Genomic DNA, 25,233 nt, shown 5'->3' on the forward strand with positions numbered 1-25,233 from the left:
CCGCCATCCACCCATCATCCACCCATCATCCACCCGCCATCCACCCGCCATCCACCCATCATCCACCCGCCATCCACCCGCCATCCACCCATCATCCACCCGCCATCCACCCATCATCCACCCGCCATCCACCCATCATCCATCCATCATCCACCCATCATCCACCCATCATCCACCCGCCATCCACCCGCCATCCACCCATCATCCACCCGCCAGCCACCATCATCACCCGCCATCCACCCAGCATCCATCCATCATCCACCCATCATCCACCCATCATCCACCCATCATCCACCCGCCATCCACCCATCATCCACCCATCATCCACCCATCATCCACCCATCATCCACCCATCATCCACCCATCATCCACCCATCATCCACCCATCATCACCCATCATCACCCATCATCCACCCATCATCCACCATCATCCACCCATCATCCACCCATCATCACCCATCATCCACCCATCATCCACCCATCATCCACCCATCATCCACCCATCATCCACCCATCATCCACCCATCATCCACCCATCATCCACCCATCATCCACCCATCATCCACCCGCCATCCACCCATCATCCATCCATCATCCACCCGCCATCCACCCATCATCCATCCATCATCCACCCATCATCCACCCATCATCCACCCATCATCCACCCATCATCCATCCATCATCCACCCATCATCCACCCATCATCCATCCATCATCCACCCATCATCCACCCGCCATCCACCCGCCATCCACCCATCATCCACCCGCCATCCACCCGCCATCCACCCATCATCCACCCGCCATCCACCCATCATCCACCCGCCATCCACCCATCATCCATCCATCATCCACCCATCATCCACCCATCATCCACCCGCCATCCACCCGCCATCCACCCATCATCCACCCGCCATCCACCCATCATCCACCCGCCATCCACCCATCATCCATCCATCATCCACCCATCATCCACCCATCATCCACCCATCATCCACCCGCCATCCACCCATCATCCACCCATCATCCACCCATCATCCACCCATCATCCACCATCATCCACCCATCATCCACCCATCATCCACCCATCATCCACCCATCATCCACCCGCCATCCACCCATCATCCATCCATCATCCACCCATCATCCACCCATCATCCACCCATCATCCACCCATCATCCATCCATCATCCACCCATCATCCATCCATCATCCACCCGGCATCCACCCGTCATCCACCCATCATCCACCCATCATCCACCCATCATCCACCCATCATCCACCCGCCATCCACCCATCATCCATCCATCATCCACCCGCCATCCACCCATCATCCATCCATCATCCACCCATCATCCACCCATCATCCACCCATCATCCACCCATCATCCATCCATCATCCACCCATCATCCACCCATCATCCACCCGCCATCCACCCGCCATCCACCCATCATCCACCCATCATCCACCCATCATCCATCCATCATCCACCCATCATCCACCCATCATCCACCCGCCATCCACCCGCCATCCACCCATCATCCACCCATCATCCACCCATCATCCACCCGTCATCCACCCGTCATCCACCCATCATCCACCCATCATCCACCCATCATCCACCCGTCATCCACCCATCATCCACCCATCATCCATCCAGAGGAAGATGCTCTATATTCTGGATGATCACGTCTGCCTGAAAGGTTATTGGACAGCAGACACTACAGAAGTTCAGAATTGTGAGTGTGTGTGTGTGTGTGTGTGTGTGTGTGCATGTGTGTGTGTGTGTGTGTCTGCATGTGTGTGAGTGTGTGTGTGTGTGTGTGTGAGAGTGTGTGTGTGTGTGTGTGTGTGTGTGTGTGTCTGCATGTGTGTGAGTGTGTGTGTGTGTGTGTGTGTGTGTGAGAGTGTGTGTGTGTGTGTGTGTGTCTGCATGTGTGTGTGTCTGCATGTGTGTGTGTGTGTGTGTGGACTGTAAGAAGGATGCAGAATATCGGCCACTTGCTCTCTGGCGCCTCCCCCTGGTGCTATCTGCATTCCCTCTGCAGGGTTTTCCCTGGTTGCCCTGTGACCTCTGACCTTCGCTCTCTGACCTGAAGCGCCTGTTGACCAGCAGGCGTCTGACGGTCGCTGCTCCAGCTCTTCTTCCCGCTTCCTGAAGTAGCGTCTGTTAGCATCATGTCTTCATCTGTTTCTCCTCATGTGAAAATAAACATTTTTACTAAAATAAGATTTCAATGAATTCATGTTTCACCAGCAGATTCACACATCGGATGGACGGATGAAAAAAGTCCCGTCGAAACGGAAGAAAAGAGTAAAACCTTCATGTTTAGAAGTAATACGATGCAAGGATGATGGATGGATGGATGGATGAATGATGGATGGATGATTGATGGATGATGGATGGATGGATGATGGATGATGGATGGATGGATGATGATGGATGGATGATGGATGATGGATGGATGGATGGATGATGGATGGATGGATGGATGGATGGATGATGGATGGATGATTGATGGATGATGGATGGATGGATGATGGATGATGGATGATGGATGGATGGATGGATAGAGTGATGAATGGATGGATGGATGGATGGATGGATGGATGGATGGATGATGGATGATTGATGGATGATTGATGGATGGACGATGGATGATGGAAAGATGGATAATGGATGGATGATAAATGGATGGATGGATGGATGGATGATGGATGGATGATGGATGGATGAATGATGGATGGAAAGATGGATGATGGATGGATGATGGATGGATGGATGGATGGATGGATGGATGGATGATGGATGAATGATTGATGGATGGACGATGGATGATGGAAAGATGGATGATGGATGGATGATGGAAGGATGGATGGACGATGGATGGACGATGGATGGATGATGGATGGATGATGGATGGATGGATGGATGACGGATGGATGATTGATGGATGGATAATGGATGGACGATGGATGGATGGATGGATGATGGATGGACGATGGATGGAAGATGGATGGATGGATGGATGACGGATGGATGATTGATGGATGGATAATGGATGGACGATGGATGGATGATGGATGGACGATGGATGGATGATGGATGGATGGATGGATGACGGACGGATGATTGATGGATGGACGATGGATGATGGAAAGATGGATGATGGATGGATGATGGAAGGATGGATGATGGATGGACGATTGAACTGCATTTCCCAGCCTGCCCCGCTCCCAGCCAGGTTAAAGCGGTGCAGGAGGGGGATGAATGAATGCAGCAGCAGCAGAACTCCATTTCCCAGCATGCCCCGCTCCCAGGCAGGAAGCGCGTCCCCGCCGCTCACGCTGATCCAAGTTCGGAGCTGAGAGCCGCGGCCCGTCATGTAAGCGCGGCGGACGCTTCTTTGCAGTGCAGTTGCAGAAATCACCGTTTTCCCGACGCCTGCGGGGCCCGTGCACGCGCACCGGCGCTCTGTGCACGCACGCGCACGCCCCGTACGCAGGAAGGCTCCAGGTGCATGAAGACCGAGGCTGCTCTGTTGCACCTTTTGTTGCAGAAGCGAGCCGCGATGGAGGGAGGGAGCGACAAGGAAGGCAGAGTGTCGGGCGCCTCCCCTCCCCCCCCCCGCGGCCGGGGGGAGACGTCTCAGCCGAGAGGAGGTAAGAACGTGCACGACCCTCCTCGTGCAACCACGGCGTGCAGCGTGCACGGCCGCAGCCGCAGCTCGGCCGGTGCATGTTGAAGTTGGACGTTGCATTTCCTGTTTGCAGCTCTTCCCCGTGAGTTCCTGGAGACGATGCTGCGCGCGCGCCCGCTCGGTTCGACGCTGCCGGCGGCGCGCAGCAGGATGGCGCTTTAACGGTCACGAGATTCACTCCGACGCTGCAACTGTGGGAAGACGGAGTGTGCAGGAGGAGGTGGTGGTGGGGGTGGTGTTGCAGGAGGTGGTGCAGGAATTGGTGCATTAGCTGGTAGTGCAGCGGGTGGTGCAGTGGGTGGTGCATTAGGTGGTGCATTAGGTGGTGCAGCGGATGGTGCATTAGGTGGTGCAGCGGGTGGTGCATTAGGTGGTGCAGCGGATGGTGCATTAGGTGGTGCATTAGGTGGTGCAGCGGATGGTGCATTAGGTGGTGCAGTGGGTGGTGCATTAGGTGGTGCAGTGGGTGGTGCATTAGGTGGTGCAGCGGATGGTGCATTAGGTGGTGCAGCGGGTGGTGCATTAGGTGGTGCAGCGGATGGTGCATTAGGTGGTGCATTAGGTGGTGCAGCGGATGGTGCATTAGGTGGTGCAGCGGATGGTGCATTAGGTGGTGCATTAGGTGGTGCAGTGGGTGGTGCATTAGGTGGTGCAGCGGATGGTGCATTAGGTGGTGCAGTGGGTGGTGCATTAGGTGGTGCAGCGGATGGTGCATTAGGTGGTGCATTAGGTGGTGCATTAGGTGGTGCATTAGGTGGTGCAGCGGTCAGGAGCGAGCTGCTGCAGCGGAGCTCATATTAGCAGCTCAGCTTCAGTCAACATGTGTCAAACTGGCACCGACGTGCACTGACGTGCACGCTCCTGTCACACTGACTCCAAACTTTTCACAGCAGGGCTTCTCTAGCACGCACACACACACACACAGGTTTGTATTTCTATCTTTGTGAGGACACTCATTGACATAATGCATTTCCTAGACCCTGACCCAGACCCAGACCCAGACCCTGACCCTGACCCAGACCCTGACCCTGACCCAGACCCTGACCCAGACCACCACACAGCCGAACCCTAAAGAAATGTTTTGACCTTTGACTTTTTCAGTAACAACAACATGGTGAAGAAAACACTGTTTCCCTCATGAGGAAGAAGGTCCCACAAGGCACATCGAGCAGGTTTTCCTATCCTTGTGGGGACCAAATGTCCACACAAGGATAGGAAAATGTGCACACACACACACACACACACACACTGAAGGTTCTCTGGCTGCTTGTTTGCAGACGATCCTTCAGTTTTCATGAGGAGGCAGCGTCACGGCCGCTCAGTGAATCAGGAGGTCGAACCTCCAGAACCTCCAGAACCTCCAGAACCTCCAGAATGCACTCAGATGACCTTTGCTCCAGACTGCCTTCCACTGATCCACTGCGCCCCCCCACACTGGTTTTGAGCAGATGTAGAAAGTCGGATCTTTTATGGAGCTGTGGATCCTCTTTCCCCCAACGTACCGAGTCGGGGCCACACCGAAGGACCCGGGAAATCCGGGAGGGACCGGACCCCCCCCCCCAGCTCTGGACCCCCTATCCCCTCAGCTGAAGTCAAAAAGAGGACCGACCTCCAGACCAGAACTTCCGGAACCCCAGAGACACGCCTTCCTGTCCTGGTTCTGCTCTTTCTGGTCTCAGAAAAGTCCTGAACAAGGCTTCAGGCTAATCTGTGCATTGAGTGTGTGTGTGTGTGTGTGTGTGTGTGTGTGTGTGGGGGGGGGGGGGGGGGGTGCAACTGGGTGCAACCGAGGAGGAGGGGGGGGGTCCAGCCCCCTGAGCTGGACTGGAGTTATTCTGGTCCCGGGGTTGGAGCTGCTCCACCTCCTGCACCCAGTCTCTGGAATGTCATTGAGGACATTTTGGTATTATTGGGATTCCAGTGTGTGTGTGTGTGTGTGTGCGTGTGTGTGTGTGCGTGTGTGTGTGTGGCTCTGCGCCGCCTCGTCTCACTGTCGGTGTTGATCTGCTGGTGTCCATGGCGACAGGTGTGTCCTCGGCTGTCACAGCAGAGTCTTCCTGGTTGGCAGGAGAAGAGTGGCGGACGTGCACTGGCGTCCACGGGCGTCCACAGGCGTCCACAGGCGTCCACGGGCGTGCACGGGCGTGCATGGGCGTCCACGGGCGTCCATGGGCGTCCACGGGCGTGCACGGGCGTCCACGGGCGTGCACGGGCGTCCACGGGCGTCCACGGGCGTGCACGGGCGTCCACGGGCGTGCACGGGCGTCCACGGGCGTCCACGGGCGTCCACGGGCGTCCACGGGCGTCCACGGGCGTGCACGTCCTGCGGCCTTTGTCCGCTGGCTGCCGCTCTGTTCTCCACAGCCTGATCTGCTGACGGAGAACCAGACGCTCCTCGAGCTGCCTGCTCCACCCGCAGGACCTGATCCCGCAGGACCTGATCCCGCAGGACCTGATCCCACAGGACCTGATCCCACAGGACCTGATCCCACAGGACCTGATCCCGCAGGACCTGATCCCACAGGACCTGATCCCACAGGACCTGATCCCACAGGACCTGATCCCGCAGGACCTGATCCCACAGGACCTGATCCCACAGGACCTGATCCCACAGGACCTGATCCCGCAGGACCTGATCCCGCAGGACCTGATCCCACCCTACGACAGGACCCACGTCTCCGGACCTTGACCTGTGGTTGTCCAGACCCCGTCCCTCCATCGGGCCCGGGTGGAGGCTCTGCTGGGTCCCTGGTTCTTCAGGTCCCGTCGGTCACACAGCTTTGCAGGGTGAGACAGAGTCCTGTCCCTGGGGTCCAGGTCCCGTTCTGCCAGCGGTTCTCAGGCCAGCATGAGGGGGTCTACATCAACACCTGGAAGAACTGACAAAACCTGCAGAGCAGCAGAACCGATGGACCCGGTGGACCTGGACCTGGACCTGCAGCCTGAGTCCATGGTGGAGGACAGAATAGAGGTTCTAGCCTGAGACCTGCTGGACCGGCTTTAACGGGACTATGAGGGACTGGATTTCAGTGGAGACAGAGCCCTCTAGTGGTTGTAGAGCGCAACTGCCAGAAGACAAGATCAGTGATCTCTGACGTGGCGAAGAACCGGTTCCACCGACGGAACCGCAGATCCGCCACAGTGAGGACCATATGATGAGCTGGATCTGGTTCTGCCGGGACCAGTGGACCCGCCCAGGCTCTGTAGAATCCTTCAGAAGCCAAAACCTTCCAGAGAGAAGAGTTTCTGAACCGTCGGCCTCAGCAAGTCTGGAACTGGACGTCCGTGAGACTCAGAGTCCAGCTCCGTCCCGCTGAGACCTGGTCCAGACCTGGTCCAGACCTGGTCCAGACCCCACAGCCTCGTTTATGAGTCTGTCAGCAGCAGACGTGAAGTGGTTAGCAGTCTCACCTCACAGCAAGAAGGTCCTGGGTTCAAGTACCGGCAAGAGTGACCCCCCCAGAGTGACCCCCCCAGAGTGACCCCTCCAGAGTGACCCCTCCAGAGTGACCCCCCCAGAGTGACCCCCCCAGAGTGACCCCCCCAGAGTGACCCCTCCAGAGTGACCCCCCCAGAGTGACCCCTCCAGAGTGACCCCTCCAGAGTGACCCCCCCAGAGTGACCCCTCCAGAGTGACCCCCCCAGAGTGACCCCTCCAGAGTGACCCCTCCAGAGTGACCCCTCCAGAGTGACCCTGCCCCCCTCCAGCCCCCGCCACCCAGAAAATAACCGCGAACACAGAGATGAAGCTCCGCCCTGCTGAAGGTACCGCAGCGGTCCGTTTCACCGGTTGAGGAACCGGTTGAGGAACCGGTTGAGGAACCGGTTGAGGAACCGGTTACCTGCTGGTGAGAAGATCCAGATCCAGACCTGGAGAGGTTTGATCAGTTGGCTCACGTCCAGATTAGTCACCACGCCCAGGTTCCTGCAGGACGGACACTCCCTCCAGACCAGCACCAGGACCAGCACCAGGACCAGCACCAGGACCAGGACCAGCACCAGCACCAGGACCAGCAGGAGCCATGTGGTTCCTGGCAGAACGTGCAGAACAGGAAGTGGTGTGTCCGTTCAGAAAAGCTGTGAGCGATCCCCACATCGAGGAGACAGAAGACAGAGAACCGTCCCTGGGACCGGGGACAGCCTGGACTCTCTGGTCTGAGGGACAAACCGGAAGGTATCGGGATCGTACAGGATCGGGCCAGGGTGCGTGGATCCAAGGAGGGATCAGAACCTCCATCATTAGCCAGCCAGGACCAGGGGGGATCAGGAGGCTGGTGATCCATCTCCGGGAGCTTGGAGGTTCTTCTGGACCCACTGGACCGGTTTGAGGTCCTGCAGCAGAGACGGACCGCTCAGAACCCAAGACTCAGTCAGCTGATGGTTCATGGATCCAGACACCGAACGAAGAGTCGAAGGCTGAGTGAAAACCACACATGGAGGTCCAATCAGGACCGGTTCCCCCAGTGAGGCGGGTCCTGAAGGACTACCCTGCAGGTCTGCAGAGTCCAGCAGGAAAGAACCAGATCAGCCGTCTGAGACCAACCTGCACCTTCCTCTCCTCTAAGACCAGCGTCTGTTCTGGTTCTGGTGCTGGTCTTCAGGAACCGGACCCCCACCGGGCTGTTGGTCGGGTCTGGGTCTGGGTCAGGGTCAGGGTCAGGGTCTGGGTCAGGGTCTGATGTTCTAATGTTCTGTGTTCTGTGTTGCAGCGAAGAGGAAGCCGGTGCTGAAGCTGTCCAGAGAGGTGTTTGAGCAGCCGGGTCCGCCTCCAGTGTAAGAACCCGCCTCCGGTTCTACTGTGGATCTGGGTTCTGCTGAAAACGTCTTCAGAACCCACCCAGACTGTTCCTCAGAACCAACCCAGACTGTTCCTCAGAACCAACCCAGACTGTTCTTTAGACCCAACCAGACTGTTCCTCAGAACCAACCCAGACTGTTCTTCAGAACCAACCCAGACTGTTCTTCAGAACCAACCCAGACTGTTCTTTAGAACCAACCCAGACTGTTCTTTAGACCCAACCAGACTGTTCCTCAGAACCAACCCAGACTGTTCCTCAGAACCAACCCAGACTGTTCTTTAGACCCAACCAGACTGTTCCTCAGAACCAACCCAGACTGTTCTTTAGAACCAACCCAGACTGTTCTTTAGACCCACCCAGACTGTTCCTCAGAACCAACCCAGACTGTTCTTTAGACCCACCCAGACTGTTCTTCAGAACCAACCCAGACTGTTCTTCAGAACCAACCCAGACTGTTCCTCAGAACCAACCCAGACTGTTCTTTAGACCCAACCAGACTGTTCCTCAGAACCAACCCAGACTGTTCTTTAGAACCAACCCAGACTGTTCTTTAGACCCAACCAGACTGTTCCTCAGAACCAACCCAGACTGTTCTTCAGAACCAACCCAGACTGTTCTTTAGAACCAACCCAGACTGTTCCTCAGAACCAACCAGACTGTTCTTTAGAACCAACCCAGACTGTTCCTCAGAACCACCCAGACTGTTCTTTAGACCCAACCAGACTGTTCCTCAGAACCAACCAAGACTGTTCTTTAGAACCAACCCAGACTGTTCCTCAGACCCAACCAGACTGTTCTTTAGAACCAACCAGACTGTTCTTTAGACCCACCCAGACTGTTCTTCAGAACCAACCCAGACTGTTCTTTAGACCCAACCAGACTGTTCTTTAGAACCAACCCAGACTGTTCTTTAGACCCAACCAGACTGTTCTTTAGACCCAACCCAGACTGTTCTTCAGAACCAACCCAGACTGTTCTTTAGACCCAACCAGACTGTTCTTTAGAACCAACCCAGACTGTTCCTCAGAACCAACCCAGACTGTTCTTTAGACCCACCCAGACTGTTCTTTAGAACCAACCCAGACTGTTCTTTAGACCCAACCAGACTGTTCTTTAGAACCAACCCAGACTGTTCCTCAGAACCAACCCAGACTGTTCTTTAGACCCAACCCAGACTGTTCTTTAGACCCACCCAGACTGTTCTTTAGAACCAACCCAGACTGTTCTTTAGACCCAACCAGACTGTTCTTTAGAACCAACCCAGACTGTTCCTCAGAACCAACCCAGACTGTTCTTTAGACCCAACCCAGACTGTTCTTTAGACCCAACCAGACTGTTCTTTAGAACCAACCCAGACTGTTCTTTAGACCCAACCAGACTGTTCTTTAGACCCAATCAGACTGTTCTTTAGAACCAACCCAGACTGTTCTTTAGACCCAATCAGACTGTTCTTTAGAACCAACCCAGACTGTTCTTCAGAACCAACCCAGACTGTTCTTTAGACCCAATCAGACTGTTCTTTAGACCCAATCAGACTGTTCTTTAGAACCAACCCAGACTGTTCTTCAGAACCAACCCAGACTGTTCTTTAGACCCAACCAGACTGTTCTTTAGAACCAACCCAGACTGTTCTTTAGACCCAACCAGACTGTTCTTTAGACCCAATCAGACTGTTCTTTAGAACCAACCCAGACTGTTCTTTAGACCCAATCAGACTGTTCTTTAGAACCAACCCAGACTGTTCTTCAGAACCAACCCAGACTGTTCTTTAGACCCAACCCAGACTGTTCTTCAGAACCAACCCAGACTGTTCTTTAGACCCAACCAGACTGTTCTTTAGAACCAACCCAGACTGTTCCTCAGAACCAACCCAGACTGTTCTTTAGACCCACCCAGACTGTTCTTTAGAACCAACCCAGACTGTTCTTTAGACCCAACCAGACTGTTCTTTAGAACCAACCCAGACTGTTCCTCAGAACCAACCCAGACTGTTCTTTAGACCCAACCCAGACTGTTCTTTAGACCCACCCAGACTGTTCTTTAGAACCAACCCAGACTGTTCTTTAGACCCAACCAGACTGTTCTTTAGAACCAACCCAGACTGTTCCTCAGAACCAACCCAGACTGTTCTTTAGACCCAACCCAGACTGTTCTTTAGACCCAACCAGACTGTTCTTTAGAACCAACCCAGACTGTTCTTTAGACCCAACCAGACTGTTCTTTAGACCCAATCAGACTGTTCTTTAGAACCAACCCAGACTGTTCTTTAGACCCAATCAGACTGTTCTTTAGAACCAACCCAGACTGTTCTTCAGAACCAACCCAGACTGTTCTTTAGACCCAATCAGACTGTTCTTTAGACCCAATCAGACTGTTCTTTAGAACCAACCCAGACTGTTCTTCAGAACCAACCCAGACTGTTCTTTAGACCCAACCAGACTGTTCTTTAGAACCAACCCAGACTGTTCTTTAGACCCAACCAGACTGTTCTTTAGACCCAATCAGACTGTTCTTTAGAACCAACCCAGACTGTTCTTTAGACCCAATCAGACTGTTCTTTAGAACCAACCCAGACTGTTCTTCAGAACCAACCCAGACTGTTCTTTAGACCCAACCAGACTGTTCTTTAGACCCAATCAGACTGTTCTTTAGAACCAACCCAGACTGTTCTTCAGAACCAACCCAGACTGTTCTTTAGACCCAATCAGACTGTTCTTTAGAACCAACCCAGACTGTTCTTTAGACCCAACCCAGACTGTTCTTCAGAACCAACCCAGACTGTTCTTTAGACCCAATCAGACTGTTCTTTAGACCCAATCAGACTGTTCTTTAGAACCAACCCAGACTGTTCTTTAGACCCAACCAGACTGTTCTTTAGAACCAACCCAGACTGTTCTTTAGACCCAACCAGACTGTTCCTCAGAACCAACCCAGACTGTTCTTCAGAACCAACCCAGACTGATCTTTAGACCCACCCAGACTGTTCTTTAGACCCACCCAGACTGTTCTTTAGAACCAACCCAGACTGTTCTTTAGACCCAACCAGACTGTTCCTCAGAACCAACCCAGACTGTTCTTCAGAACCAACCCAGACTGTTCTTCAGAACCAACCCAGACTGTTCTTTAGACCCAACCAAGACTGTTCTTCAGAACCCACACAGACTGTTCTTCAGAACCCACACAGAATGTTCTTCAGACCCAACCCAGACTGTTCTTTAGACCCAACCACACTGTTCTTTAGAACCAACCCAGACTGTTCTTTAGACCCAACCCAGACTGTTCTTCAGAACCAACCCAGACTGAACTTTAGACCCAACCCAGACTGTTCCTCAGAACCAACCCAGACTGTTCTTCAGAACCAACCCAGACTGATCTTTAGACCCAACCCAGACTGTTCCTCAGAACCAACCCAGACTGTTCCTCAGAACCAACCCAGACTGTTCTTTAGACCCAACCAAGATTGTTCTTCAGAACCCACACAGACTGTTCTTAAGAACCCACACAGACTGTTCTTCAGAACCAACCAAGACTGTTCTTCAGAACCAACCAAGACTGTTCTTCAGAACCCACAGAGACTGTTCTTTAGACCCACCCAGACTTTTCTTCAGAATCAACCCAGACTGTTCTTTAGACCAAAACCAAGACTGTTCCTCAGAACCTTTTCCATCATCCGTCCATCACCCACTTCTTCACCCAGCCCTCCATCCGTCCTCTGTCCCTCTTGGCCCCTCTGAGGTCCCAGTGGAACCAGACGTCCTGTCCCCACCCTGCAGGGCCAGACCTCCCCAGACCCCCACCTGGTCCATGTCTCCACCGCTGAGAGGACGCTTACCGTGGAGGTTGAGGACAGCTGGTTCATGAGGCAATGAGACATCAGGGACCTGGACTCCTGGTCCCTCACCCGCATGAAGTCCTGGTCCTTCAGTCTCTGATAATCCTGGTCCATCAGTGTCTGGTAGTCCTGGTCTTGGGAAGTGGTCCAGACCATTTCAGGGTCTAGTCTGAGTGAAGACACACTGGTTCTTGTTAACTCTGGTCTTTAGGACTCAGTACATGCCCTCAGACACATTCTGAGGCCCAAGTCTCCTGAACGGTCCCCCAGACCAGCTGGTGTCCCCCAGACCAGCTGGTGTCCCCCAGACCAGCTGAGGTCCCCCAGACCAGCTGGTGTCCCCCAGACCAGCTGAGGTCCCCCAGACCAGCTGAGGTCCCCCAGACCTTCTGGTGTCCCCCAGACCCCCTGAGGTCCCCCAGACAGGGTCGTCTCAGACTGTCCTCATCCTCCTCGGTCGAGTTCCATTTACTATCACTGTCAGCACTGAGGCCAGTCACTGATATGTGTGTGTGTGTGTGTGTGTGTGTGTGTGTGTGTGTGTGTGTGTGTGTGTGTGTGTGTGTGTGTGTGTGTGTGTGTGTGTCTGTGTGTCTGTGTCTGTGTCTGTGTCTGTGTCTGTGTCTGTGTCTGTGTCTGTGTCTGTGTGTGTGTGTGTGTGTGTGTGTGTGTGTGTGTGTGTTTCAGACCCCCCAGGGATTTGGACTCCAAGGCCTGTGTCACTATTGGAGAAAAGGTAACTGGTCCTGAACTCGTCGCTCGCTGGAAAGAAAACATGATGGCTGCCTTCTGGACAGGAAGTGGCTGCCTTCTGGACAGGAAGTGGCTGCCTTCTGGACAGGAAGTGGCTGCCTTCTGGACAGGAAGTGGCTGCCTTTGTGACAGGAAGTGGCTGCCTTCTGGACAGGAAGTGGCTGCCTTCTGGACAGGAAGTGGCTGCCTTCTGGACAGGAAGTGGCTGCCTTCTGGACAGGAAGTGGCTGCCTTTGTGACAGGAAGTGGCTGCCTTCTGGACAGGAAGTGGCTGCCTTCTGGACAGGAAGTGGCTGCCTTCTGGACAGGAAGTGGCTGCCTTCTGGACAGGAAGTGGCTGCCTTTGTGACAGGAAGTGGCTGCCTTCTGGACAGGAAGTGGCTGCCTTCTGGACAGGAAGTGGCTGCCTTCTGGACAGGAAGTGGCTGCCTTCTGGACAGGAAGTGGCTGCCTTTGTGACAGGAAGTGGCTGCCTTTGTGACAGGAAGTGGCTGCCTTCTGGACAGGAAGTGGCTGCCTTTGTGACAGGAAGTGGCTGCCTTTGTGACAGGAAGTGGCTGCCTTCTGGACAGGAAGTGGCTGCCTTCTGGACAGGAAGTGGCTGCCTTCTGGACAGGAAGTGGCTGCCTTTGTGACAGGAAGTGGCTGCCTTTGTGACAGGAAGTGGCTGCCTTCTGGACAGGAAGTGGCTGCCTTCTGGACAGGAAGTGGCTGCCTTCTGGACAGGAAGTGGCTGCCTTCTGGACAGGAAGTGGCTGCCTTCTGGACAGGAAGTGGCTGCCTTTGTGACAGGAAGTGGCTGCCTTCTGGACAGGAAGTGGCTGCCTTCTGGACAGGAAGTGGCTGCCTTCTGGACAGGAAGTGGCTGCCTTCTGGACAGGAAGTGGCTGCCTTTGTGACAGGAAGTGGCTGCCTTCTGGACAGGAAGTGGCTGCCTTCTGGACAGGAAGTGGCTGCCTTCTGGACAGGAAGTGGCTGCCTTCTGGACAGGAAGTGGCTGCCTTTGTGACAGGAAGTGGCTGCCTTCTGGACAGGAAGTGGCTGCCTTCTGGACAGGAAGTGGCTGCCTTCTGGACAGGAAGTGGCTGCCTTCTGGACAGGAAGTGGCTGCCTTCTGGACAGGAAGTGGCTGCCTTTGTGACAGGAAGTGGCTGCCTTTGTGACAGGAAGTGGCTGCCTTCTGGACAGGAAGTGGCTGCCTTTGTGACAGGAAGTGGCTGCCTTTGTGACAGGAAGTGGCTGCCTTCTGGACAGGAAGTGGCTGCCTTCTGGACAGGAAGTGGCTGCCTTCTGGACAGGAAGTGGCTGCCTTTGTGACAGGAAGTGGCTGCCTTTGTGACAGGAAGTGGCTGCCTTCTGGACAGGAAGTGGCTGCCTTCTGGACAGGAAGTGGCTGCCTTCTGGACAGGAAGTGGCTGCCTTCTGGACAGGAAGTGGCTGCCTTTGTGACAGGAAGTGGCTGCCTTTGTGACAGGAAGTGGCTGCCTTCTGGACAGGAAGTGGCTGCCTTCTGGACAGGAAGTGGCTGCCTTCTGGACAGGAAGTGACTGCCTTTGTGACAGGAAGTGGCTGCCTTCTGGACAGGAAGTGGCTGCTTTCTAGACAGGAAGTGGCTGCTTTCTGGACAGCAAGTCGCTGCTTTCTGCTTTCAACCTGGAAAAAAGGAATTATGAAATGTCTGCAGTTAGTAAACTTATTGTACAAGGTCAGATTTGTGAGAATGAGAATGAAATTTCAAAGTTTGTTGCTGACTTTTTTACAAAATTATATTCAAAAGACTTGATTAACAACAATGACATGAACTCATTCTTTCACAAAATTAAACCAAATATCCAAACAATTGATGATTTCAAGATCTTATGTGACAATAAAACCACTGTGGCTGAAATAGAAAAATGTATAGATCATCTTAAAGACAATAAATCTCCTGACGACAGTCAGCACATTCCAGAGGACAGCCTTGTGTTATTCGTTGATTTCTACAAAGCATTCGACACAGTCAGTCATCAGTTTATGTTTAAAACCCTGGAAATGTTGGGATTTGGTGAACGCTTCATAAATGTGGTCAAAACCTGAAACAAAGGAACTAACAGCTCAGTTAAATTACTAAATGGAACTTCACCCAGATTTAACATCAGCAGAGGAATAGGACAGGGCTGTCCCCGGAGTCCTTTTCTGTTCTTATTAGTAACACAAATCATGAATGTTCATGTTAAAAAGCATCATTTTGAGGGTATTCCAGCTTTTGGGAATTCTCTCAGGATCTCTCAGTTCGCTGATGACACTGCTGTATTTGTGCAGAATGGAGGGAAGTAAGGAAGGTGGTGCAGTGTATTGAAGAATTCTCAAACGTATCGGGACGACGGATGAATCGGAGCAGATCTGTGATACTACCACTGAAAACGTGTGAAGACCAACAGATCCATGATATTCCTGTTAAAACTAGAGTTACTTACTTGGGGGTGATCATTGATTCACATCAGGTTGAGCGCTGTGCTCTAAACTTTGACCCAATAATGAACCAGATAACTAATACATTTCGAATGTGGCTCATGAGAGATTTGAGCCTGTATGGCAGAACCTTGCTCGCTAAAGCAGAAGGAATATCAAGATCTGTTTATCTGTCGTTAGCGATGGAGATGAGCCCAGATGTTCTGAAACAACTGGACAAGATCCTTTTTGATTTCATCTGGAAGAACAAGGTTCACTATATAAAGAGGGAAGTCATGTGCAGTAAGAAAGCAGACGGGGGGATGGAAGGATTAAGTTTTCAAACACTCAATAACGCTTTCAAAATTAATTATTTATGCCGGTTAATAAAAGAGGAGCTCAACATGTGGAATGCTATCCCAAAATATGTATTCAATATGGTGGGTGGAACTCAGTTCTTGCTTAAATGTAATTATAAAATAGAGAAAATCCCCCTTGTCAGGCGCTGCTCTCCTGGAGGCTGATTCATAAGAGGGGCTTCTCACCAACCAGCTGCTCTCTGGAACCATGAAAACATCACACACAAGAACAAAACTTTATTTTTCCAAACCTGGTTTGACAATGGAATTATCTGGCAAATCAAATAATAAACGAGCGAGGTGAAATAATCAGTTATAATGAATTAATCATGAAGTACCAAATCTCACCTCCACAAATAGAACATCACATTATTGTTTCAGGGATTCCAAAAGGCCTGATTCAACTATTAAAAGGATCCAAATTCAATCTACAAACTCAGAAAATTGAAAATCAGATATTAATAAATGGACTGGATATAAATAAATGCTCAAACAAATTAATTAGAAATAATATTCAACCCGCAGGTCGACCGGCAGGTCATCCTATTGGAACTCCATATACGGTGAAATAGACTGGAACCAGGCCGGGCTGGTGGGAGAGGAGTTCTGCATCAGTAACAAAATCAAAGAAATATCCTTTAAAAACCTTCAGAATATTTATCCAGCCAAAAAAACATTGCAAAGATTTAAGTGAGACATTGACTACAGCTGCTGTTTTTGTGCAAAGGAGATGAAACAATACAACACCTCTTCTATCAGTGTAAATTCAGTCAAACTTTCTGGGCTAAAGCTGGAGTTTTTTTGTCAAATAGAACCAAAGGAACCGTCCGCCTCCAGGAGATCCACATTCTGTTCAACACCAACTTCCACCAAAATATAGAAACAACCCTGTTAACGCAGTTAATAATACTGCTGGGGAGTGACCGACAGGAAGTGGCTGCTTTCTAGACAGGAAGTGGCTGCCTTCTGGACAGGAAGTGGCTGCTTTCTGGACAGGAAGTAGATGATTTCTGGACAGGAAGTTGAAACATTTCTGTAAAACTGACTGAAAGAGTGTCAGAGCTGCTGCTTGAGTCTGCAGCTGATGGACTGATTGAACTGGAGTTGTGTGTGTGTGTGTGTGTGTGTGTGTGTGTGTGTGTGTGTGTGTGTGTGTGTGTGTGTGTAGAACTTCGAGGTTCAGGCGGACGACCTGGAGCAGATCAGCGAGCTGGGCCGTGGAGCGTACGGAGTGGTGGAGAAGATGAAGCATGTTCCCAGTGGAGTCATCATGGCCGTCAAGGTACTGCAGGGACTCCGTCCACCAACGTCCACGTGTGTTAGAATCTGGACGTTCTCCTGGTTCCTCGTATTAAGAACAAAACAAAAAGTGGATTTTCTCAACTGAAGAACCGAAGCTGTCTGTTTGTGTCTCTGAGCAGCTGTGTAGCCCGGGGAGTCAGACTCTGGTCCTGGAGGGCCTCAGCCCTGCGTGTTCTCTGTGTTCTCCGTGCCGACCTGCTTCCCCATACCTGAGGTTGAAGTGATTGTGGTTCTGTTGGTTCTGTTGGTTCTCTGGCAGCGGATCCGAGCCACCGTCAACACTCAGGAGCAGAAGCGGCTGCTGATGGACCTGGACATCTCCATGAGGACGGTGGACTGCTTCTACACCGTCACCTTTTACGGGGCGCTGTTCAGAGAGGTGAGGCAGATTCAAACCCACAACCCTCTCGCTGTGCGCCCACACACTGCAGCCCAGCTGGTTTCACTCAGAGAGCTCCGACCCAGAACAGCAGAACCCGTTCCCCATCGAAGAGGTGCCCAGAGACTGGAAGCTCAGCAGGGCCGGGCCCGGCTGGCTCCGGGATGGGAGACCTGCGTGGAGGCTGACGGAGCAGCCTTTCTCCATCAGTCAACCACACCCTGGAGGGCGGAGACCGTCTCTGCTGGTCCAGCGTCTGGCGCCTGGTGCCAGAACCAGTGCCAGTGGCGTCTGTGGGCGGTCTGTCTCTGACCCGGCTGCTGTCTCCAGGGCGACGTGTGGATCTGCATGGAGCTGATGGACACGTCCCTCGACAAGTTCTACAAGCAGGTGATTGAGAAAGGTCTGAAGATCCCAGAAGACATCCTGGGGAAGATCGCCGTGTCGGTGGGTGCTCCCAAAACCCCGTCCCCTGTGGTCTACGGTCAGTCTGCAGCCAGTCTACAGTCATTCTGCAGCCATCTACAGTCACTCTACAGTCACTCTACAGTCACTCTACAGTCACTCTACAGTCAGCCTACAGTCAGTCTACAGTCAGTCTACAGTCAGCCTACAGTCAGTCTACAGTCAGCCTACAGTCACTCTAGTCAGTCTACAGTCTGCAGCCAGTCTACAGTCATTCTGCAGCCATCTACAGTCACTCTACAGTCACTCTACAGTCAGTCTACAGCCAGGCTACAGTCATTCTGCAGCCAATCTACAGTCACTCTACAGTCACTCTACAGTCAGCCTACAGTCAGCCTACAGTCAGCCTACAGTCAGCCTACAGTCAGCCTACAGTCAGTCTACAGTCATTCTGCAGCCAATCTACAGCCATCTACAGTCACTCTACAGTCACTCTACAGTCAGTCTACAGTCAGCCTACAGTCAGTCTACAGTCAGCCTACAGTCACTCTAGTCAGTCTACAGTCTGCAGCCAGTCTACAGTCATTCTGCAGCCATCTACAGTCACTCTACAGTCACTCTACAGTCAGTCTACAGCCAGGCTACAGTCATTCTGCAGCCAATCTACAGTCACTCTACAGTCACTCTACAGTCAGCCTACAGTCAGCCTACAGTCAGTCTACAGTCAGCCTACAGTCAGCCTACAGTCGGTCTACAGTCAGCCTACAGTCAGCCTACAGTCAGTCTACAGTCATTCTGCAGCCAATCTACAGCCATCTACAGTCACTCTACAGTCACTCTACAGTCAGTCTACAGTCAGTCTACAGTCAGTCTACAGTCAGTCTACAGCCAGGCTACAGTCACTCTAGTCAGTCTACAGTCTGCAGCCAGGCTAGATGTGGTCTACAGTCTCTCTACAGTCAGTCTACAGTCTGCAGCCAGTCTAGACGTGGTCTACAGTCTCTCTACAGTCAGTCTACAGTCTGCAGCCAGGCTAGACGTGGTCTACAGTCTCTCTACAGTCAGTCTACAGTCTCTCTACAGTCAGTCTACAGTCTGCAGCCAGGCTAGGGCTGCACAATTAATCGAATTTTGATCATGATCACGATTTTGGCTGCTGCGATTAAATTTAGATGATCGTCGCGATTTTTAAATTGAAAAAACGGGCTCTGTTGCGTCAAATCAAGCGCTTTTTTAATCCAGCAATCAGCCAACCACCAGGGGGCGACCGAGGTTAGGGCCTCATCATTACGCCGCCTAAACAGCAAGCGAGCGAACCCCGCAGAGAGAGACAGAGCTGAGGCATCTGGAGGTCAGGAGCTGCGAGCGCCTCCTAAAGGAGCATCATCTACTGCAGCGGTCGGCAGCTGGCGGCCCGATGCCACTTTTGGGCCGCGAACAACAACATCTGGCCGCCAGATGGTTTAGAGAATGTGAGGCTCCTGCTTCACGGAGGCAGTAACACCGTCCATTCACCGGTCAGTACGCAGCTCCTCCTGACCCGCCGTCATTACCTGTGGAACACCTGAAACCCTCAGCGTCAGTGAACAACCTGAGCCGTGCAGCTCCTGCTGCCTTCAGGGACACTCCGTAAAAGTAGCTGCTGATGGACGCCACTGGTGTCTCAGTCAGCTGTTAGCTTAGCTGTTAGCCACCGATGAACTAGCTGGCTTTGAACGATTCCTTCATGCTCAAACATCAGTCGATGGAACGCATCTCAACTTCTGTACCGGTGGAAAGAAGATGTAAACGCTGAGCGTCTGGGACGGAACGGGAAAAGCTGTTATTGACGGACAGTTCAGGATGTGAGCGGCGTCGCGGCGGCTTGGAGAGAACGAGGGAATCATTGTTCTGGTAGGTTTCATTTCTGGGTTTAGCGTGGCTGTTTACTGTTCTCTTGTTGTTTTATCTTCATCTTGTTGTTCAGTGATCATCGTGTTGCTCTCAGGGGTTAGAATGCAGCAGGTGACGGTCGCTCAGCTGTGAGGCGTTCAGGTTCCAAAGTCAGAATCCGGCTCTTTTCAGAACAGAGGTCTGGTCAAACGTTTGTAAAAACTCACAGTCGGCACATCTGTATGTTCGTTCACAACATTGACATGGTTCTAAATAGTTGTTTAGATTCTAATTAAAACATCTTCAGTTATGTGCGCATGCACACCAGACTTCACTGAAGTGCTGAAGACGCACATCTTCAATTTGACACTTGTTTGTTTAAAAAAAAAAGTGCAATAAAAAGGTATGTTTTACATAACATAATGAATAATCGTGATTACAATATTGACAAAAATAATCGTGATTATCATTTTGGCCATAATCGTGCAGCCCTAAGCCAGGCTACAGTCAGTATACAGTCAGTCTGCAGCCAGGCTAGACGTGGTCTACAGTCGCTCTACAGTCGGTCTACAGTCGGTCTGCAGCCAGGCTAGACGTGGTCTACAGTCGGTCTACAGTCGGTCTACAGTCGCTCTACAGTCGGTCTAGAGCAGTCTTGTTCCTTCTCCTTCCAGATCGTCAAAGCTCTGGAGCATCTTCACAGCAACCTGCAGGTCATCCACAGAGGTGAGAGACAGAAGGACAGAGACACGGTCCAGACCAGACCAGGACCAGAACCTGAAGACCTCATGAGCCCCAGTTCTGGTCTGGTTCAGTCCGGTTCCTGTCTGGTTGAAGTTTTCTGTGAAAAAAGAACCAAACTTTCTGATTGTCGTTCTGTGACGAAGAGAGTCTGACTTCATTAACCTGCAAAACCCGCGACTCCACCCGACTCCACCCGACTCCACCCGACTCCACCCGACTCCACCCGACTCCACCCGACTCCAGCTGACTCCACCCGACTCCACCCGACTCCACCCGACTCCAGCTGACTCCAGCTGACTCCACCCGACTCCACCCGACTCCACCCGACTCCAGCTGACCCCACCCGACTCCACCCGACTCCACCCGACTCCAGCTGACCCCACCCGACTCCACCCGACTCCACCCGACTCCACCCGACTCCACCCGACTCCAGCTGACTCCACCCGACTCCAGCTGACTCCACCCGACTCCACCCGACTCCACCCGACTCCAGCTGACCCCACCCGACTCCACCCGACTCCACCCGACTCCACCCGACTCCAGCTGACCCCACCCGACTCCACCCGACTCCACCCGACTCCACCCGACTCCAGCTGACTCCACCCGACTCCACCCGACTCCACCCGACTCCAGCTGACTCCACCCGACTCCACCCGACTCCACCCGACTCCACCCGACTCCAGCTGACTCCACCCGACTCCACCCGACTCCACCCGACTCCAGCTGACTCCACCCGACTCCACCCGACTCCACCCGACTCCACCCGACTCCACCCGACCCCACCCGACTCCACCCGACTCCAGCTGTTGTAGTTGTTGAGGCGTGGTTCTCCGGTTCTCCTCCAGATGTCAAACCCTCCAACGTTCTGATCAACGTTCTGGGTCAGGTCAAGATGTGCGACTTCGGCATCAGCGGCTACCTGGTGGACTCGGTGGCCAAAACCATGGACGCCGGCTGCAAGCCCTACATGGCGGTAAGGCGGAGCCGGGTCACTCCAGGTCACTCCAGGTCACTCCAGGTCACTCCAGGTCGCTCTACGTTACTCCAGGTCGCTGTAGGTCACTCCAGGTCACTCCAGGTCACTCCAGGTCACTCCAGGTCGCTCTACGTTACTCCAGGTCGCTGTAGGTCACTCCAGGTCGCTCGAGTTTGCTCTAGGTTGAGCAACCTGGAGCGACCTGGAGCGGAGTGGGGGCGGGGCGGTGGAGGTCGGAGGTCGGGTGGTGCTGAACTCCAGAGCAGGGGAGAGCAGATGTGGAGGAGGTGGAGGAGACGGAGTGAGGGACCACCTGGAGGAGCACCGGCCCCATCAGGCCTAATGGTGTGTGTGTGTGTGTGTGTGTGTGTGTGTGTGTGTGTGTGTGTGTGTGTGTGTGTGTGTGTGTGTGTGTGTGTGTGTGTGTGTGTGTGTGTGTGTGTGTTCCCTACAGCCAGAGAGAATCAACCCAGAAACGAACCAGAAAGGCTACAGCGTGAAGTCTGACATCTGGAGTTTAGGAATCACCATGGTGAGTGACGGACGGAGGCCCCGCCTCCTCCTGACGGAGGCCCCTGCTCCCTCTGACGGAGGCCCCGCCTCCTCATGACGGAGGCCCCGCCTCCTCCTGACGGAGGCCCCTGCTCCCTCTGACGGAGGCCCCGCCTCCTCCTGACGGAGGCCCCGCCTCCTCCTGGCGGAGGCCCCTGCTCCTCCTGGCGGAGGCCCCGCCTCCTCCTGACGGAGACCCCGCCTCCTCCTGACGGAGGCCCCTGCTCCTCCTGACGGAGGCCACGCCTCCCCCTGGCGGAGGCCCCGCCTCCTCCTGACGGAGGCCATGCCTCCCCCTGACGGAGGCCCCGCCTCCTCCTTGCGGAGGCCCCGCCTCCTCCTGACGGAGACCCCGCCTCCTCCTGACGGAGGCCCCTGCTCCTCCTGACGGAGGCCACGCCTCCTCCTGGCGGAGGCCACGCCTCCTCCTGACGGAGGCCCCTGCTCCTCCTGACGGAGGCCCCGCCTCCTCCTGGCGGAGGCCACGCCTCCTCCTGACGGAGGCCCCTGCTCCTCCTGACGGAGGCCCCTGCTCCTCCTGACGGAGGCCCCGCCTCCTCCTGGCGGAGGCCCCGCCTCCTCCTGACGGAGGCCCCGCCTCTGCGGTCCTCAGGTGGAGCTGGCCATCCTGCGGTTCCCCTACGACTCGTGGGGAACGCCGTTCCAGCAGCTGAAGCAGGTGGTGGAGGAGCCGTCGCCCCAGCTGCCTGCAGACCAGTTCTCCACCCACTTCCTGGACTTCACCTCTCAGTGGTGCGTGCCCCGCCCCCTCCGCCCCGCCCCCTCCAGGAAGTGGGCGGAGCTCCTCACCTCGCTGTGTTGTGTTGCAGCTTGAAGAAAGTGTCGTCGGAGCGTCCGACCTACACCGAGCTCATGGTGAGGAGCGTGACCTCTGACCTCTGAACTTCACTATCTCTCTCTCTCTCTCTCTCTCACTCTCTCTCTCCCTCTCTAGTGTTTTATTTAAAATGCTTGTTTTCCAGGATCTGATCTCTGATTCTTCCAGTTGAAACATTTCTACATTCAAACATTTGAGACGTTGAGTGAAGAAAAAATATTTTCATTTCCAGAATTAAACAGAAAATATTTCAGATGATTTCTGCTTCGATTTGAGCCAAACTTTGATCAATAGTAGAAAAAAAAGTCTCTTATTTTTTTTTATGTAAAATGATATAAAATACTTTTGGAGTTGAAGCAGCAGGGTGACGCAGATCTGAAAGATCCAGAGCTTTGACACATCCTGTGATGCTGCTAATGCAACAGCAGGGGGCGACGGAGGACCTGAACCAGGAGCAGAAGGGAGTCAGTGGTACCAGCACCAGGGGGACAGGCTGGTGTCCGGTTAAGTCCAGGGGACTAGTTAAGTGAGGAGGACGTCAGGGGGGACTAGTTAATTGGAGGGGACTAGTCAGGTCGGGGGAACTAGTTAAGTCCGGGTTACTAGTTAAGTCTATGGGGAGTAGTTAAGTCAGGGCACTCGTTAAGTCAGGGGGACTAGTGAAGTGAGGGGGACTAGTTAAGTGAGGAGGATGTCAGGGGACTAGTTAATTGAAGGGGAAAAGTTACTCATGAGGGCTAGTTAAGTCGGGGGACTAGTTAAGTCGGGGGGACTAGTCAAGTCGGGTCACCAGTCAGTCAGCGGCTGTTTTTTTTTTCTTTGTCTTCAGCAACATCCCTTCTTCACGTCCCACGAGGCCAGAGAGACGGACGTGGCTCGCTTCGTCTCGCTCATCCTGGGAGACTGAGACACAAGCCCCGCCCACCTGCTGCTCTCCCCCTGGAGGCGGGGCCAGGGGGAGGAGTCTGCCTCTGGAAGGAGGAGCCTGTAGATAACCCAAACCTTTGTGTTGCATCAGATTGTGACGGACTGCATGTACAGAATATATCGCCCATACGAGGGGGGACGCAAAGGAAACCGGAATTAGGTCATAAAACAATAATAATAATGAGTTTGGGCTTCTGGCCGTCAGATGTGCTGCAGGTAAGCCTCGTGCACATCTGTGAGAAACCTGAGCTCCCAGAGTGACACTGACGCCTGTCAGGAGCTATTTATAGCAACAGAGTGCAGCGGCGGTCTGCGATTTTTCCAAAATGGCGACATTGACTGTGAAGCCAGAGCAGCGCAAACATTAAATTCTGCTTCTTGCTGGAAAAACAGCAGCAGAAACACTCAGCTTGTTGCAGCAAGCCTACAAGGATGCTGCTCTGGGGAAGACTCAGGTCCATGAGTGGTCCGGGGGTCTGAGAAGGGCCAGATGTCGGCGCGTCAGGTCCGCTCAGCGTGAAAACAACGCTGAGCTGCTTCTCGGCTGTCCAGGGTCTCGTCCACAGCGAGTCTGTCCCTCCAGGTCAGACTGTAAACCAGGACTACTACAGGAAGTCCTCAGACGCTCCGTGAGGATGTGAGGAGGAAGCAGAGCGTCGTGGCGGAGTGGAGCCGGTTGATCCACCACCACAGAGCGCCAGCGGACACGGCGCTGCGCCTCACGCCGTTTCTGGAGGAGAATGAGATGAATCTCCTCTCCCATCCGCCTGATTCTCCAGATGAAGCCTCCAGGGACTTTTTCTTGTTCCCCAGGTTGAAGAAGCAGCTGAAGGGACAGCGGTTTGCAGATGTGGAGGAGGGGACAGACAAATCGCAGCCGGCCCTGAACGGCACAATTACGCACGGGTCTGACGACGCATTGGTGAAGTGGGAGACACGGCTGGAGCGCTGCGTTAATGCAGATGGAGATTATTTTGAAGGCGACGGTGGTGTTTTATTTTGAAATGTCAGAAATAAAAAGTTAGTTAAATTCCGGATTCTTTTGGGTCCGCCCTCGTATAAGGAAGAAAAGGGGCGGGGCTGACATGACGAGTCAGACACCTTCAGACACCCCTAGTGGCCACACAGAGGTACTGCACTGCTACACCTCTCTGAGTTACAGCAGGGGTGACGCGATAGGGCTTGTGTGTGTGTGTGTGTGTGTGTGTGTGTGTGTGTGTGTGTGTGTGTGTGGGGTCACAGCCTCTGAAAGTCACCTTGAACATAACTGGATTTTGTCACTTTGATTAATAATTAATATAATTTGATTTTTCTTTTGTTTTTCTTTGTTTTTTTTCTTGCAGTTTGTCTATTTATTACAGCCGCT

General features: G+C 53.3%; 1 protein-coding gene across 2 annotated transcripts; it reads left to right on the plus strand.

Moving 5' to 3' along the window:
- Nucleotides 1–3,311: 3,311 nt before the first annotated feature.
- Nucleotides 3,312–24,132, plus strand: LOC115384539 (dual specificity mitogen-activated protein kinase kinase 6-like). 2 transcript variants are annotated; one of them, XM_030086811.1, is made up of 13 exons: nt 3,312–3,661; nt 3,773–3,781; nt 8,409–8,472; nt 13,018–13,066; nt 17,041–17,154; nt 17,434–17,553; nt 17,884–18,000; nt 20,505–20,556; nt 21,420–21,547; nt 22,005–22,082; nt 22,716–22,855; nt 22,933–22,978; nt 23,770–24,132. In XM_030086811.1, the coding sequence occupies exons 1-13, from the start codon at nt 3,520–3,522 to the stop codon at nt 23,845–23,847; spliced, it is 1,137 nt and encodes a 378-aa protein (XP_029942671.1). In that variant the 5' UTR covers nt 3,312–3,519; the 3' UTR covers nt 23,848–24,132. The 2 variants fall into 2 exon arrangements, with proteins under 2 accessions (XP_029942671.1, XP_029942672.1); XM_030086812.1 differs by lacking the exon at nt 3,773–3,781.
- The last annotated feature ends 1,101 nt before the right edge of the window (nt 24,133–25,233 follow it).

This window comes from Salarias fasciatus, unplaced genomic scaffold (assembly GCF_902148845.1).
Source record: "Salarias fasciatus unplaced genomic scaffold, fSalaFa1.1, whole genome shotgun sequence".
NCBI classification, from domain to species: domain Eukaryota; kingdom Metazoa; phylum Chordata; class Actinopteri; order Blenniiformes; family Blenniidae; genus Salarias; species Salarias fasciatus.

Coding starts and splice junctions, on each gene's coding strand:
- LOC115384539 (XM_030086811.1), top strand. CDS start 3,520: ATGAAGACCGAGGCTGCTCTGTTGCACCTTTTGTTGCAGAAGCGAGCC. Junction 18,001..20,504: donor TGGGGAAGATCGCCGTGTCG/GTGGGTGCTCCC, acceptor TTCTCCTTCCAG/ATCGTCAAAGCTCTGGAGCA. Junction 20,557..21,419: donor CCTGCAGGTCATCCACAGAG/GTGAGAGACAGA, acceptor GTTCTCCTCCAG/ATGTCAAACCCTCCAACGTT.